This window comes from Elaeis guineensis, chromosome 10, assembly GCF_000442705.2.
Source record: "Elaeis guineensis isolate ETL-2024a chromosome 10, EG11, whole genome shotgun sequence".
NCBI classification, from domain to species: Eukaryota; Viridiplantae; Streptophyta; class Magnoliopsida; order Arecales; family Arecaceae; genus Elaeis; species Elaeis guineensis.
The window spans coordinates 16,424,139-16,442,829 of NC_026002.2; the positions used below are offsets into that span (position 1 = coordinate 16,424,139).

General features: G+C 33.1%; 1 protein-coding gene across 2 annotated transcripts; it reads left to right on the plus strand.

Annotated features, from left to right (window-relative positions):
- The first annotated feature begins 3,397 nt into the window (after nt 1-3,397).
- Nucleotides 3,398-18,691, plus strand: LOC105052973 (uncharacterized). 2 transcript variants are annotated; one of them, XM_010933963.4, is made up of 7 exons: nt 3,398-3,590; nt 12,486-12,806; nt 13,354-13,551; nt 15,767-15,850; nt 16,004-16,062; nt 17,942-18,092; nt 18,207-18,535. In XM_010933963.4, exons 1-7 carry the CDS (start codon nt 3,516-3,518, stop codon nt 18,270-18,272), a joined length of 954 nt encoding a protein of 317 aa, XP_010932265.1. In that variant the 5' UTR covers nt 3,398-3,515; the 3' UTR covers nt 18,273-18,535. The 2 variants fall into 2 exon arrangements, with proteins under 2 accessions (XP_010932265.1, XP_010932266.1); XM_010933964.4 differs by having other exon boundaries at nt 3,432-3,590; nt 12,500-12,806; nt 18,207-18,691.

Consider the following 18,691-nt stretch of genomic DNA (forward strand, 5'->3'; position numbering starts at 1 on the left):
ATTTCATAAATTGAGCCATATCAAATTGATTTTTTTGGTTTGATTTGAATCAGTTTTTCCATGTGGTTAGTTTAGTTTTGGTTTCAGTTTTAGAAAATTGATTCAAATCAATTTAGTTTAAAAATTAATTTCTAGCCGGTTGAAACTGAGCCATGCATATATGTACCAGTAAATACTCTATATTTAAGGTGTCTTATGTCAATGGCATTCAGTGCGTCTCTACCTTCTATTTTAAATTTTTAAGTAGTCGGTGATGTAATCATTCAACATCTTTTCACGGAGACCTCCACAACATGTCCAAACAGAGAATATATAAGATGACAGTGGGCAAGTTTGCTTAAACTCCCGTGGAGGACGTAAACAATCTGATGATGTCCCATTAACAAGCACAATGAATTCGGTACCCGTGACACAAGCCATGATCCATTGAATCTAACGCCCTAAGAAGTTCAAAGTTGTCCTAAGGCCACATTGACATAGTTCAAAGAAAGCCTATCAAAACCAAGTTCTACATCAATTCTAATGGCCGTAAGACCTAGCTCCCGATCTGTTCAATGAATGGAGAGCCTCTTGAACGATCATAGCGTTATCAATAATACTGTGACCAGGAAGATGCATCTTGCTCCTTTGAGATTTAAGTTCTCAATCACTAACTTCAACTGTTAGGCTAGAATCTTGGCAATGATTTTATAGGCAGTATTATAAAGGTTGGTTGGATGGAAATGAGACGTTTCACTTGGACCTTCAACCCGTGGAACAAAAGAAATATGTGGCTTTCCAAGCATGCTTCATGGTCTCGTGGAACCCGTGGCCAAAAAATTAAGAAGAAAGAAAGTTGAACAGCACATATCCTTGCCAACGATAGGTCACTGGTGTTGACAAAAAGAGGGATATCCTCAGGCCCAAGTGCCTTGTGCGAAAGAGATTTAACAATTACCTCAATATCTAAAGTAGAAACGTCAGAAATAAGCTGAAATTAGAGATAGAGAGATGGCAAAGGACCAACACTCTTTGAAATTGTTTAAGCTGGCCGATCTAATTTGTGAATCCTCGGCAAGCAGTTTCCAGTTTCCGATTTGTAATTTAGAGACACGGTTCCTTCCACCCCCGATGAGAGTAAATCTTTGACAAGGTTTTAATTCTTATCAACAATTTGTAGCCATCGTTTCCTTTACAAGAGAATTTCATTACCGATTATAAGTTTCGAGTGCTAAGCAATTAGCTTGCATGGATCCGCAAGGTAGGCTATAGAGAGGCTACATTGTGCATAAGCAATGTTATTTTCAATTTTTGCAAGCTGTCTGAATATGTTCCTTCCTGTCTCCTTGTTTCATCTCGAGAGCATGTTGGTCGCCTCGTCTAGTTACTTCAAAAACAGGCAAGCCATTGGAGCTATCCTTCCAAGCATTGCCAAATGTATGCCGAGAGCTGGAAGTTCTCAAAATAGAGTGCTATGGTCATTCAGAAGATCTCAAACTGTTATGAAGAACATGGATTGTGAGTTGCATTGAAAAAGGGGCATTTGCATGTGCATCACATAAGCTATCTATATTTTCCATCTTTTCGATTCCTATTAGAAGCCGATGTAGTATTCTCCATAAGGATTTTAAATTATGCTTAATTTAATAAGAATTATAATGTTATTAGCCTAGGAGGAGGAGTACATTGGAAAAACACTAAAAAACATAAAATTGAACTGTGTAAAGAATATGAAAATATGGATATTTTTTATCAGTTGATGCATGGGTTGCAATGTTAAAATATTTACAGCAGAAGAGAAAAAACTAGAGAGAAAGCTAGAGAGAAAAAGAATTTTATTTTCTCTATTTTCAATTTCATTCAATACATCTTTAGGAGTTTTTTATATTAGTATACAAACTCTATATCAAAAAAATAATTTATAAATAATAAATTATATATAATAGTTTGGTCCATTGAGTATAGCCTGTCATGTCTTAGAAACAAAAATTATATAGGGTGAGCCTAGTTTTATATCACGTTTTCTTTTTTTTTTATATATTTAAAAAAAAAATAAAAATCAAAAAGAGATTAGATTTTTCCTATTAAAGGAGTCCGTTAGTTTCATAATCAAAACAATAAAAAAAAAATGCATGTTTAATAGAGATCTTTTATGACCATCCATATTATCTTTTTTTCTTATCAAATCTCTCCATCCATTATCTTTCTCATCAAATCATTTTTCTTATCTATAAGATCTTCTTTTCGAGTTTCTTTCTCCTCTTCCAAATCTTATGCACTATCTCTTTTATCTATGAGATCTTTTTCGAGTTTTTTTTTAAGATCTTTATATTTAAAAATTCATAAAAATTATGTATCATTTTATCTAAAAGTATGTATTAGGACGATAAATAATATTTTGATTGGTGTATATCAACTAATTATACACTGTGTATTAGTGGATACTAAGTTTAGTAAACTATGTATCAATTTATCTATATGTATGTATCAGATCATTGCTGGATATATATAAAAAAAAATTATAATATATTTCAGTAAAATATCCGGTATGTATCATTTACTCATGTTCATGCTATGTTGAAAATTGTGTATTATTTTATCTAAAAATATATATTAGAACGTTGGATAAATATTTTGTTAGGTGTATATCAATTAATTATATATTACATACGAGAGAATATTAAATTTGATAAATTATGCATCAACTCAACTGTAAATATATATTAGTTGTTGCTAAATATGTATCAAAAAAATTTATAATATATATCATCTAATTATATACTTAGTATATATGATATTATCATATAATATATATTTTTAAAAAATATGCATTGAAAATAAAAAAAAAATCTAAATCATAGATCGGTGTTTTTATTAGTAAATTTTTTTTTATCTTTCAATTTTATTCTTTAAAATTGATATCAAGACAAACTACGAAGCCGGCTCCATACGATACTTTACAGCGCCTGCCTCATATGATTTTTGGGCCCATGCGTTTACCCCATCCGCTTCCACCGTTGATGCTTTCGTTTCTCTTCGTCTCACCGGCGGAAGATCATATCAGGCGATCCCGCGCGATGCCTCGATGCCAAAGAGAACGAAAGGCGGAGGAGGATGGGGTGAAGGGATGAGGAAAGGAAATGGTCCCGTTCTGCCGTCCGTTCGATGACTACCATCCAACGGAAGAGGAGCGAAGTCGAGAGAATATCCGGCTTTTCAGCCGAATATCGTGGTATAAGCACCGCATCCATCAGACTGGATGGCAGCGCCGTTCACGAGTCTTTTGTCTGCAATTAAATAATTGGTTCGATGCTAGCCGTCGATCTCGAGTATTCATAGCCGTCCAAGTCGACGGCTGAGATGACAGGCGTCTGTTGGGCGCGTAAAGCGAGGGTATGCTGATAAATATGTTGGAGAAATTAGGGTGAATCCTGAACCCGCCCTATAGTTCCCTTTCCCATCTCCCCCCTTGCTAGGACTGGACGTTTTATTTTTGGGGAAGGGGAGAGGAGGAAGGGGGAAGGTTTGCTTCTTGGATGAACGGAAGGGTATTGTTAAGGGCAAAGCATTCAGATCTGAACCTGCTTTGTCTTCAATTTCCTTTTCACAAGGTAGAAGTTTCTCTCACTCCATTTCCCTACTTTGCTTGCTTGCTCGCTCGTGTATAGGCAAGCATCTCAAGTAATCTTCTTCTTCTTGTGAGATTTCTATCCCAAAAAATCTCTCATTAAAAATTCTTTCTTTATTTGGTATTATTTAAGAGCGGGAGGGACTAATTTTTGTTTCTTCTACATTATACCACCTCTCATTTCGTTCAAGAATTGAACTATAATGATTGATAGCCTCATCTACTATTTCTTCTAAAAAAAAAAAAAAAGAAGGGATCGCAGATTTATCTTCATGGATGGAAAATATGAGTGATGGATTTTACGATAAAATTATCTCTCATTAATTTTTTTGATAAAATTTTAATATTTTTTATTTTTTTATTAAAAAAAATCTCTTCATAAATTATAAATAAATTAATTTATTTACATAATTAATATATAAATTAATTAATTCATATATAATTAATTTATTAAATTATTTATTAAATTAAATTAAATATTTGTATAAATTTTTAAATAATCATAAATTATAAAGATTATAAATTTATATACTGTCTCTTTTTTAGTATAAATTGGCATTATAAATTAATAATAATAATAATTTTTATCAAAAAGTAATTTAGTAAAATGTCATATAAATATTATTTATTTTTTTTATTTTTTTATTAAATAAAGGAGAGAACCATTCGAATCTATTTGTTATTATTACTAAATACAGAAGGATAGATGAAAGACTCATCTTTTTTTCTTCTTATCCATCTTTTTTCTCTATTCATATTTTTTTTAATCCATTTTTTATACCAAACAAAAGGTTAAGTTTTGATTGTCATTATCTTTTTTTTTCTACTTTAAAAGCAAAATCACAAAAATTAAGATAAAAAAAATCTAATACTCTTGTTTTATATTTTAAATTATTTTATTATTTTTAAAAAATAAAAAATCATTTTTATCACCACCAACATGATGTCCATCACTTTTGCCATTGCCTCGACTATCATCATAATCATTGTCTTTGCTATTACTGTCACCACCACCATCACTACTATCATCATTGTCTTTACTATTCCATCCCATCTCGTTCTAACAGCCGTCTTGATCATGCATCCCGAAAGATATCTTCTATCTCTCTCTCATTCTTTTTTTTTCTTCTTTTCTTTCTTTTCTTCTAGTTTTCTTTTTTTTTCTTTTTTTTTGTCATCCCTTTCTTTTTTCCTTTTTTTTTCTTCTCTCTTTCTTTTTCTTCTCTCTTCCTTTCTTTCTTTCATTTTTCTTCTTTTATTTTTCTTTCATTTTTTTCTTTTTCCATCTTTCATTCTTTCTATTCTCTTTCTTCTTCTTTCCTACATGGTTAGGTTTCGGAATCCCGATCCCATCTCAGTCCTCTTTTTTTATAAAAACGGGATGGGATGGTCAGGATGCTCCTTATCCCATCGGGACATAAAACCATGGTTTCCATCATCATTGGCACTTCTACCATTACAATTGTTACCATCACTTTATATTGTTGCCTCCATTATGTAGCTACTATCATTGCTACCACCTTTGCCAAACTATTGTTGTTATAGTAATTATCTCCACCACATCATTGGTACCCGTACCACCATAGTCATCGTCATCACTATTATCATTACATCCACCATATCACCATCTTCCTCATCATCAACACCACTAGTCTCTTCATTGCCTACCTCCATCGCTATTGCAATGTTTGTATTTTTAAAATAATTGACTATATCAAATATGTTTATATTTTAAAAATTAAAATTAAAAATAAATTTTTTTGTTTCAAAAAAATAGAAAAATGGAAGTGATGCCAAATGGGACCTAATATACTAGTAGTCTTAACTCTACTCAACTTAACTAAGCTTTAATCTTAATTAGTTAGGATCGGCTACTTTTTGAAGGATGTTTAAATATTATATTCTTACAACTTTATCTCAAATGATTTTTAGTCTATCTCTTTCTTTTTTTCTTTCTACATGTTTAAAATCTCTTTTGTGTGTTGATCTATCCCTTGATGGACGTTGTATATGTCAAAGCCATTTAAGTTATCATTCTCTTAATTTATCCTTTATTGATGCTTCTTTCACCTATTTATGAAAGACTTTATTTTTTATTCATCTTTTTTATTTTTATTACCATAGATCTATTTCAACATGCTCACTTCGACCACTCATTTTATGTATAAATCTTTGGCAGATATCCTGTGATCACATAATTTTTCAGTTGCATTTTTTCTATTTCATCTAACCTGCTTTAATCCTATGGATAGCATCCTCTTCAATATTCTTTTATAAATAATTGATCCTAAATATCTAAAATGATCATTTCTAAATACTTCATGATTTTTAACTTTCACTATGTTCATCTTTATTTACAATTTTACTAAAACTGTATTTCATGTATTTTGTTTTGATTCTACTTAATCTAAAATTTTTTGATTCTAATGTTCTCCATTATTCAAATTGACAAGTAACCCCGACCTTAGATTCACTCATTAAGGTTTTATCATCGGCAAATAGTATGCATAAAGGAATATGATTCTAAATATGTCTAGTAAGCTTACTCATAACTAGCATAAAAGGATAAGAAATTAGAGCGAATTGTTGGTGTAAAGTTATTGTGATTAGAAACTCACTAGTATTAGCATCAGTAGTTTGCGTAATATAACTACTTCATTATACACATCCTTAATCATATTAATATATCTAATAGAAACTCATTTATTTTTTCATACCCATCATAAGAATTTTCTAAGGACTCTAATCATATATGTTTTCTAAATCAATAAAAAATATATGAAGATCTTGCTTTCTTCTCTATACTTTTTCATTAACTTTTGAAGAGGAAAAATAGCTTTCGTAGTTGATATTTTTCTTGTAAAAAAAATAAATTGAATCTCTGATATTTTTGTATCATATGTCAACCTATGCTCAGTCATCCTCTTCCAAAGTTTTAATTTCGTAAAATTAGTCTTATGAATCAATCTTTTTCATATAATTTTTCTCTCAATCCTTTGCTTCCATATCTTATTTCCTATAGCAACACAAAGTTTGGAGCAAGGTACACTGTCTCAATACCGGGCACTGTACCATTAGTGCCAATTTGTCACTATATCGGTACTCCTATTATGGAGGCCAGTTCGGGGTACCAAGTGTCAGTATGCCTCCCATATTGTGTACCAATACAGTATGGTACACCCCATACTGTCCGATTTGGTATGGTATGGCATACCTTGGTTTAAAGAAATCCTACCAAGCTTTTGTGAGCATAGTGAGACCAAGTATGGACTAAGCATGGACAAGAGGATTGGAAAACATGCCTTGTTCATCTAAGGACTTATGGTTGTGAGGTCTTTATTAGATTTTGTATTTTGAATTAAGTATAGTATCAAATCCATTCTACTATGTCTTTTGATTAGATATTTCATGTTGCTTTTGATATTTTACTGTGTGATCCCTTTTTCCATTTGTTCTTCCATTATCATGCTTTCAATTAGTATAAGTTCCATGTTGGATTGAATTCTACATGTAATATGCAATTTGCCATTATGAATTGTTATTCGATACTTAAATCTATTTTTATCAAGCTCGAATAAAGCTTGTTGGTTGAGGGTTGTTTAATTACTTGGTTTAAGGAAAACAAGAATTTTGAAATATCAGAATCGGTTTTTTACTATTTTAAATCTGAACTTTGTAGTAACCAGATGTATGTTTTATTGATTCCAATTACATTCTCCTACTAATAGCAAATGCTTTAATTGGGTCATATTTAGGACAAAATGATAAAAACTATATAGAGATAATTAGGCATGTAATACAAAAATGAGGGAATGCTGGGGTAAAGAGAGGTGCCTTAATTTGGAAGGATGTGAAAACATAGGATAGAACCTAAGGTTACATGGTGGAGGTCACAAAATGGATATGGGGAAATTTGATGTAATATTGGATATGGTTTTTAATAAGGATGCATGGTGAATAAGATTTTGAAATATTGATGATCAAACCCATATTGAGCAAGCATGGGTATGGCATATTATGGACCATATGGACAAAGGTTGTCAATCTATATGCTTTGATATGACTAGTATACCTCACATATTGCCTATTTTGACCTTAAGAATGGTTTACTGTTGCATTTTTTATGTTTCGTTATCTTAATCCTTTGTTTTTGGAAGAAATAAAATAGGAGTATCAATTTAAGTTCTTTGGTCATGGTTTTTGATGTTTGCTGATTGTTTGAGTTTTTTCATTACCAGTTTAATAAACAACACTATACATCTTGCAATTGAAATATATATATATATATATATATCACACATCTGTTGATCCTGACAGTCTAAAAGTAGTTATCATACTACAAATAATTGAATAAATGAATGATGTCAAAGATTATCAACAGTAAAGATGAGATTGTGTAGTGCTAGCATTGATATAAGAGATGAAAAAAGAAAGAATATATTTATAATATTATTCAACAATAACTATCGTCTTCTGGACATAGAAAGCTAGAAATGTAGGCTTTTACAAGAATGCTTTTGGATCCCAAAAACTCCATGATCCTTGCTTCAGTTCTGTGGAAATTACCCTCGGATGGCTGATGGCTCCTCAGATCCTTTCTTGAAGTGATGGAAATGAGCTCTAAAAGGCGTTAAGGGCTTATCTTGAGGGGTATTAGGGGGTATTACTTGATGTAGCCTTGGTACAGGTCTGTTTGGGACCAATGTTACGAGGCTAATACAAGCAATTTAGGATTGGTTTGCCAAGAACAGGGGCATGTCAGCCCCTCATATACTGGCTTTGGTCCAGCACAGAGATGGTTCAATCATTTTTTTCATCCTTGTTGGGGAACAAGGATTCGTATTGTTTACCCCAAATAGTTGGGATGAGGCTAGGTGATTTGTGGAATCAATGCTAATAAGATAGTGAGATAATTCACGTTATGTCTCCAAGTAAACAAAATATGCCGTGTCAATAAATAAAATAAAATAACTTAATTTGAGTATTAAATAAGTGGGTGGGCTTTTGAGATCTTCCGGTCAAACCTCGGACTCAAATTGCATGCTCCAGAAAGATGGACAATTTAAAAAGTTTAGCAATCTCCACCTCTTGAGCAAACACAATTGATACATGTTGTTATTTCCATCATGTTTGTTATGAGTTTAAAACAAATTTTACAAACTAGAATATAATATAAGTGGTTTTTTCTTGTTTAAAGTCATCACATATGCTTTATAGGTATGTTTGTTGGTTTATTTAAATAGTACTAAAATCTGTTAATGAAAAGGAAATGGTTGTCGAAAAATGATTGGTTTTGAATTAAATATTTTGCCTTGGCAACTGCTTGGGGTTGCCCAAGCTATTTAACGACCTTGCCTAGTGCTACCTGGACACTCCAAATTTTGGATTTTTGCATGTGTTGGACACTTAGGCACTCGGGATTTGGGACACTTTGGACACTTCATATCATCAAATTATGATGCCATCATGATTGCATGCTTTTTCTGGTTTTTCCATATGAATTTTTTTTTTAAAATTTCTAACATAATAATTAACAACCATTTTGTCAAGCTTTATCAACTAGCATAGATCTAGCTTACTTTTTTTCATTATATGCGTACATCAGTACATATCTAGACATCAACATGTATAGAGATGTCCCTTGTCTTTTTTTTTAAGATTCCCATTTCAGATTTTTCTGGATTACTTGGACATCTGACACCCAAATCAGTGTCCAAGTAACATTTATGGTATCATTCTTGGAATTTATTCAACTTTCCAGAGAACTCTGATTGGCATCATTTACATGTTCTAGTAGATTCTTAACTAGTTTATATAGATGATGAACTTTCGAAAAGTAAAATTTTTTGTTTTTGATTTTTAGCATAACTCTTTTTCTAGTGGGTATTCTATGTTTGTTATATCTTGATACTGATTCTTTTCAAATGCTTATCTATACTAGGATCTATCTAATTGAAATAAAGGGGACCCAGAAGTAACATAATTCATGTTGGTCTTCCAATATTAGATGTTTGGATGATGTACGTTATATATATGTTACACTGTTTTGAAATATTTCTCCCAACTTCTTGAAAGTTGTTGATTTTGTTAAGCATTTATTATGACACATTTGGATGAATATGATTATGTCACTTTTGTCATGTTCAGAAGTTTACTTCTGTCTTGCCAAGTACTCAGATGTAAAATTTACTCCTTTAGAAACTCACGTTCACTTGATATTCTAGCCCTTCTTCCACATAATTTAGACCAAATTGAATTCCTGAAAATTTGCACGTGCATATTTCTTATAAATCTCAATCAAGATCAATTCCTTGAGACCTTTATCTTAGGGCCTCATTTTGGTGACATGTCAAGTGATTCAAATGACTACAGAGTTGTCCTCAGATATTCTCATAGTTGGAGATGTATGAATGGTTTACAAAATGTAGTAACAAAGGCATGAAATTTGTGGTATCAATGGTGCCAAGGCTGCAACTATATAGTGGAGATGTGTATGTAGAGGGGTGACTCTTGCTTAAGGTGTAATTTTGCTGACTGACAAGGTAATACTGAAAATAACAAAACTGAAGGGTAGGGGGATTATTTTATTATTTTTGGGGCAGGGTACTTATGTTTTCTTGGAGCCTTCAGGTCTTCTAAGGTGATATGCTGAATAATCTTTCTTTGCATCCTATCGTTCTTCTGGCAAATTTTGTATTTAGAAAATTCGCTATTTGTTGATTAAGATCTATCATAATTAAAGGACATAAATTCTCTTGTCATGGTTTTGGTAATAAAATAAGGGTGAGCCTACAGTTCAGGATAAGTCTCTTATATTATCTCAATGGTAGTTTGCTTTCACAACCAAAGACTTTCATTATTTTGTTTCTTTTATCTTCCTCTTATTTCATTATTGAATTCTTGTTGACAATGTTGGGACTTCATTACAAACTGGCACTAGTTTGTAACTCCATGCGATGCATGGGATGTAATTTTTTTAAATAATATTTAATTTTATTTATCTATTTTATTATATCTATTCTATATATATTTTAAAAATTATTAAAATAATTAAAAAAATTATGTTTTATATATAGCGTGCATTATAAGCTATTGGACAAATCTTATGAAGATAGGAATAAGGCATTAGATAGGAACTAGGCATTTCTTACTTTAAGATAATCAAGGTTCACGGACTCGATATCGGAACCCATGCCGGTTGCTGGCCGGTATGGTATGGTGTGGTACCGTACCATACTGATAATAAAAAAATTCCATCCAACAGCATAAAAAAAAAAAGTTAGATCGAACCGTCCCCGAACCGGACCAAACCATCCGGTATCGGACGGTTTGGGCCGATACGGTATTAAACTGATTGGTTTGGTCCGGTTCAGATCATTTTTCAAAAATTCAGTTTGAATCAGACTGGTTCCCTACAGCAGGGTACGGTCCAGGAAGTACCGATCGGTTTGGGGCGATTAGGAATACCATGAAGATAACTCTTTTTCCCACCAACATACTAGCATAATTCTAAATATTGATAACTTGTGGGAGGGTGGATGCCTAATGAGATGCCATTTGTAAAAATTCCTGTCTATTTGTCAAACTGCCCGGACAGCTAAGTATTATGCATTAAAGGAACCCAAATTTGACAGTAGTTCTCAAAAAAGTTTGTGATTGTCATTATTTTCTTTTGTTTCCTTCTGTTTTGTAAGACTTGAGATGTCCAGCTCTATGTGTGGTAATTGTTGTTAGAATGCTATGGATCAATGTTTGTGTGATTGTGAAAATATTTAATTGTGCAATACTAATGTATGCATTTATTTTATGAATGGAGGAGAATGATGTGGAAAATTTGTGTTAAGGACAGGTCAAGAGGGAGCTTATTACAGAAGGAGCCACAATACTGATGAACTAGTTATTCACAACTTGAGATGCCATCGCTTAAAAACATATTAGTCTAAAAGAGAGCTCCAGTGAGAAACAAGGCTCAATTTTCTGTTATTGGGTTAAAGATGGAACAGATAGCTTAAGACACACAATGGTTAGTTGTTATAAAACAAGCTGGAAAAGCACAGTTTGATTAAAATTTGATGATTGATGGGATGGAATAGAGAAGAACCATTCATGAAGTTGACTGTAAGTAGATTGGGTTAGCTTGTTGAGTTGCTATTTAACTTGGTCTAAAAGCCAGTTAGCTGATGGAATGATTCTAATTTCCTACAAGCATTCGCTATGTTGTAATGACAATCAACTGTCCTTGGATCCAACAGTTGCCTCTTTTGAAATGACCATGATATGACCATTTAAAAAATTCTTGTCTGAGCTACTGCAGTTGGCAACTGAACACTGGTTAAAATGACAATATAGATGAAGGATCATGATTTAAAAATCCAAGTTGCAAGTCTAAACTGCTGGCGTCTGTCTTGCTAAAAAGTAGGCATCTGTACACAATGGAAAGCTGGATGCCTTTGAGATTAACAATAGCTGAGTTGGGAGTTTATTGATATACAACTCTATACTTGATTAAAATTAAATTGCACTTCCTCCTGTTCTTCTAATTTGTCCTATGTTTTTGCTGCATCATATGCTACCATGAACTCAAAATTTGAATGTTTCAACTTATTCCTACTTAAATATAAGAATCCTTCCCTGCTATGTGCCAGATTCATGTACTTATGCATGAGCGCAGATTCAAGTCCCAATTTCAGAGTTGATTTCCAATTCATAACTTGTCAGAGAAGCACATGCTTGAACCTCAATTGAATATTGATCCAATTTTGTTTTTATCTAGATGCTTTTGTTTTTCAGAACCTATAGTATTAAAATATTATTCCCATGCTTATGTTTCTTAAAGTTGTAGGCTAACTAGTCTAACTATTTGCTCTAACTTTTGTAGAACCATGTATGCAGGATTCCTCTTCTTACAATGTCCAAAGATTCTTATGCGAAGCAAAATGAACTTGGACCTAACTATCTAGGTTACTACAAGCATCTTTTTTTCGAGCTGTTTTCTCAGAATGAGGACATTGCATTACCCATTCCGGGATCAAATTCTGAACCATCAGTAGGAGACAAGGGCCGAAAAGATAAAAGCTGCAGTGCTTCTGGTTCATTTTTTTCAAGAGGGATAGGTGAAGAGCTTTCAGAGTTTCAGAAGGAGAATTTGAAGTCAATGATCCATGAGAGCGCACTTTGTTTTAATCAAGAAGCTGATGAGGTATATTTGCATCCTTTCCATATATACAGAAAATGCCACCTCATGGATGTTATTGCTTTTACAAGAAGGAACATGTATTAGATGTATGCTAATATATGGCTGGAGTCTTTTATAGAATTTAGTCTTAATCTTCTGCTAATCTTTGCCAAGCTGGTCTCAACAGATCATCACATGTTGCTCATAGGTGAAAGATTTGAGTTGGTCCAAACCAGTGTTTTGACAAACCAGACCCTCTTGACTCCATGCTATTTCATGCTGGAGGGTATCTAATACCATGAAGATACAAAATAAAGTAGCTTTCCTATTGGCCTGTTGAAATCCATAATTTTGATTTAATCTAACATACACCTGTGCTGTGACAGTTGTATGTGGGCTAATTGTATCTGCCTTTAGCCTGCTTCATGGCTTAACTATGCAAAATAGAAATGATCATCAGCCTTGCTAAGGTTGTGTTTTGTGAATCCTGTCTATATGCACTTGTTTAATGATGCACTGGAGATGGACTTGCCAAAATTTGTAGTGATAGTCGACCACATTCTGAGTGCAGATATTTGGTCAAATTTTATCAGTATTCCAGACTGAATCAGATCGAAGTAAAAAAGAGCTATTGTCAGGCTGTGCAAGTGCCTCAGATGAAGACATGAATGAACCTAATTGTAGTAGGAAGCGGAAAGCATCTCCTTCTCCCATATCGAGAAGTTATCTCAGCTACACTGACATTCTTAATTCCCAATCTGTTAGGCAGGTAAATGTGTACACAAGCATGAGTTTTTTTGTGGTTGTCATCGTTATCCTTATCATTTTTCTTCACTGCTACTCTTTGCTTGGTATATTGTTTTGATGCTGAAAACATAATAAATTCTGCTAATAGACATCACTGTTTCTCTCTACATATATTGATATACTCTACAGGCACATGCACGGTACAAAAGCAAGGTTACAAATTCAAATTTATTTGGTCAATCTCTCGTGGGCATGAGAAGCATCCAACTATGAAATCATGAACCATTTACTTTCATCTTTCTTTCTTCATTTTCAGTGTGCAGAACCCGGAACTTCTGAGTTTATTGCCAAACTAAGCAACAATATAAGTTACTGATGAAGGGAAACTTAGTACCAACTAGAACCATCAGGAAAACATAATGTAAAATTTGGCAAAATATCCAAGATTTGAAACAGGTTACTTCAGCATTTTCTGTAAAACCATCGCAATATCATAGAAGATTAGAAGTGAGATTGGATGCAGACATAGAAAATAACTGACATGCATTATAATGAATAATTTTGTTGTGAAACTTCTCAAGTTACAGGGGTTTACATAAGTCAGTTTAGACCTTCTAGACAGATCTTGTAATGCTACATTGTTTTGGTGCAGCAGAAGTTTGATGTGATTCTATATGTTTTGTGTGCCACAAATAGGGAGAAAGCTAAAGGTTATTAGAAGGCTATGCCTTAGAATTGAGATAAGCTTTCTGTCTAGAAATCTATATTTTTGCATATAAAGACTGGCAATTAACTTAAGGGGAAAAGAAAAAGAAAATTAGAGTTTCTAGGGTCCCTATGTAGTATTGTTTTGTTTTTCTTTACTGTATTGAAGTCTATGGGGATAATAATACTTTTGGAGATTTAACAAGATTGATCTCTTTTTTTATCCTCTTGTGTGATTTATGGATATACATTAAAAAATATAAAGGACTGAAAAAGTGTTGTGCTATGTGTAGGAGGAGAAAAAGTGAACTGTCATGAAATTGAAGGAAAAAGGAAAGGAAAGTAGACTCCTCAGGAGTCCACCAGAAACTTCAAGCATAAGTGGCAAAGTTACTCCATGTACAGCTGTAATATACTTTAGCACATCAGGACCTGAATTAAAATCTAAAACCAAAATATATGTGAACTAAAATGAGCACTATTTCATTAGGCTCTTTTAATGAAGTTTATTGAAATGAAACTTCAAATTAGGCTTGCAGTCATGCATCAAATGGAGCTCTGCAATTCAGATGTTATGGTTATGATCTATAATTAGAGTGGCCACCAATCTTCCAAATTATAATAACAATCTAATTTAGAAAAATTTATCTGAATTGATTATTATGATAATATAGATCTTTTAACTGAACGGCTACATGAATTCAGCTTTCCCAGTGGAATCATCCTGATTTTAGCAATTTCTTATATTGCAGTTCTAATTATCCTATCTGTGGTCCAAAGAGCCTTTTGCTATTCATCTTGATTTGTAGTTCTGGGCTCTGCATTTTTGCTTGTTATCTTCAATTTTCTATGTTATGGATTTTGGTATCTTTGATGATAAAAGTACAAAGAAGATATGAATAACTTGCAGCATAAACTGATACGTAAAATATCTCATCTTCCTAAAATTTCTCTACCTTCTCCAGACGCCTATGTTTCCATCTCTTTATTCAATTCTACAATTTAATACTTTCATATCTCTCTTCCTAAAATTTCTCCACTTCTTTCTTATTTAGTTCTGTGATTTAATCCTTTCATCTCTATATCCTTCATCTTTCTGGAGACCCATTACCCAATAAACTCCTATAAATATGAGATGTTATTTTGAACACTTAAAGCTAATCATGACTGCCGAATATTATTGCGAGCTAAGCCTTCTTTACGAAAATTTGTATTAATGTTGCCTTTGTATGGAGAGTGAGTCATTCATAATCATAAGCAAGCAACATTCCAGACTAATATTATTTGCAACACTCCATGAGTTGAATTGATGGTGGCTGTGTATGTTTCGGTATAAGCTAGCCTTTCCATCCTGTTCTTGCATGATGTATTTGTTTATCTACCAAATATATCTCTTTTTTCTCTTAAAAGCCAGCTGTTTATGAATATATCAGCTACAAATTAACACCTGTCATTGTAGTTGTGGTTAAGAACAGCCTTATTGAAACACTTAAGCAGGCAGTTAACAGTTTTGAGTTCTGGATCTACATTAGGTTTATAATGATATTCAAGCTGTTCAAGGAAATGATGAAATATGCCAGGAGGCCCTGGAGAAGGCTAACGTGATTTCTGCAACGGTAATTTTGTTGATATGCTGATAAAGATTTCATGGATAACTCCTGTTTCCTTTTTTTGACTGATAAATATGCAGCATTGCTGATGTACAATAGTATACATGTTGTTTCATAAAGATTGTTCTTCATAGTAAGAAAACCATATTATATTTTCAGCTTTGCAAGATGGAACAGGATCTTGAAGAATTTTTGGATGTGGTGGTATCCAAATGCAGGTAAATAATCCATTATCTCATAGCTAGAAAAGGTAATATACTGCTTCTGTAGTTTATCCTTTTTTAAGTTGGAGCATGCATAAAATTTGGATTATCTGGTGTTTCCCTGATATATGCTTTGAGATTGTGAAGAAACCAAATAATTATGGGTTTACCTACATCTGTTCCTTGAATATTAACTGTTTGTATTAGAATTAAAATGCAGATTAGGGAATTGAAGTACAATTTTAGGTCTTCACAAGTGGACTTGAACTCTGGTCTCTAGGAAAATATAGAAAGACTGTAAGCTGACTGATGATGCTTCATTGGAGTAGATAACTACTCTTTGGTGGTAGCAGATAAATGCTTGTTCTCTTTTCTGATTTTTTGTTGGCAGGTTCTACATGACATGGCTATCTGCACTGCTTCTTTATACATGATGATGTCATCAAGTTATGCTAATACCTGGTGTCCATTGAACTGAATAATGGATTTTAGGATGCTGGAGAGTGGAAACCATTTTTTCGCAATTGAAATATCCCATGGTTGGATATCAACTATTTTTCACAATCACATGGATTGCCTAAAAAAATAATAAAATAAGACAAAAACAGGCATGAAACAGGAAAAAAATGTCAAATTTTTTTGATTAAATTTACTGATCTTTCCATGCTTGGGAGTTTGGAAACATGAAATGAGTGTTATGACTAGCTTTGGTTAAAAATAGAATAAACAAAATATCAACAGAATCATTCTTATGACAGACATTTAGATTATAGAAAAGCATCATGATAAAGAGAGACAAGTTTCCATGTTTAAAGTGTTATTCATAGTCGACGCACAATGATTTATGAACATGTGGCATATACATGAGAGGAAGCATGGATATGAGAATGCACATGAGATATAGAGAGCAATTTTATTGTGCGCGTGTGCACAATTATGTATTAGAGATAGAAAGCACTAAAAAAATCCACCGCCGAATGTTGTTATAAATGTTAGTAAAAGGACACCAATTGGTACTAAGGATGTTATTTCAAAATATCATAGAAATATAGTTCTTAGATTGTATGGGAATACTGAATATGCATTAATTAAACATTATGATATATATCCATTTATCATGTTCTCCATATATGCATTTCATTCTTTTTTGATTTTATACATGTATCTATATAAACATGCGTTTCTATGCATGCACAATATTGTTCAGTAGTTAGCTAATAGTGTTAATCCTTATTGCTGGAGCATGTATGCCCATTATGCCCTAGAGAGTGCATTAATTACAGTCTTAATAAGTTCTTACCACTAAGGTATTCCAATATCGGAAGCCATGAAAACTCGTTTTCTTATTTCTTTTAGTTCTTGAAAGTTGGTTCTTTAGCATATGATGAAATTCTATTGTCTATAATGTGGCATCCCTCTCCTGATATATTTTTAGTCACCCCTTTTATGATTGGATCTTTTATAACAGAATGATTATTACCTTTGTGTCATTTGATGTTCATCCAATTGCAATCTAAACTGTCTACTTTTTTCTGCTCTATTTCATTTCTACCCTTTCCAATTGTCACTCGGTTCTTTTGGATACCAAATGGAAGTTGGTGGCCTTTCTATAAAACCTTTTTCAGATAATGCAGGATGATTATATTTTGATTTATTTCTATTTTCCTTATATAAATGTGGTTTGATAAATGTTTTCTTATCAGATTTTCCTCAGACCCTGCAATGGCAGGAGCCTAGTGCACTGGGCCACCCTTTAGCATATTAATGGAAAGAAATTATGGATGACCTCATGGCTTCCCTTTTATCAACATTAAGTTATTCTGTTACATGGTTGTCCAAGCATTGGTGTAAGAAAATTTGGGCTAGTCTTTAATAATTGCTGCACAATTTGCAGAGCAATGACTCATGCTGAGAAGCGACAGCTTGGCAAGCAGATCCAGAAGCTTCCAGACAAAGCATTTGACCGTGTGGTAGATATAGTCCAACAAAGGAACCTCTCGGCAAGACATATTTCTGACAATATCTTTATAAATTTGGAAGAACAGGTAAAAATTTAGGACCTTCCCCAAACCCCGGAGTATCCCCACTGGACACCCTTTTTTAACTTGTATTGATTAACTGAGTATTGCATTCATTTTTCTGATGGTTTACCATTGTAGGACAACGTAACACTATGGAGATTGTACTACTATGTTCAAACCATAAACAAGGCAAACAAGCTCTGACTAAGGCATGCATTTTAGATTGTTAACACCAGCCAACCTTCCAAGTACATTGTGCAACTTCATGTTCATGGAAGACAGCAGTTGGTGTCATCGAAAAATTTGCATGTACGCTGGATGGCGAAATTTGTATGCACAGAAGGAGAAGAAATGAAACATGTTAAGTAGGAATGGCATCTCCACCCCCCTTTAGATATCTCTTTTGATGGTTCCTCTTTTTTTGTTTTTCTTTTACTGGGGCAGGAGCTTGTGTGCATAATTAGCGGTGCCATGTCTAGGAATCTTGTAATCAATTGTACGCTTAGCTATGTTGGTAGTGTGACAATGTCGGCTATTTTGCAGTTGCATATCGGCCAGGCATATACTCTGTGCGTGTTTTGTATTGATAGGCTCAAAAAGTTTGCTAAGTTTCACTTCACAAA

Excerpts from the sequence above, each read along its gene's own strand:
- LOC105052973 (XM_010933963.4), top strand. The coding sequence starts at position 3,516 with ATGAACGGAAGGGTATTGTTAAGGGCAAAGCATTCAGATCTGAACCTG. Across the intron at positions 3,591-12,485 it reads TTCAATTTCCTTTTCACAAG|AACCATGTATGCAGGATTCC; the intron begins GTAGAAGTTTCT and ends TAACTTTTGTAG. Across the intron at positions 13,552-15,766 it reads ATTCCCAATCTGTTAGGCAG|GTTTATAATGATATTCAAGC; the intron begins GTAAATGTGTAC and ends GATCTACATTAG.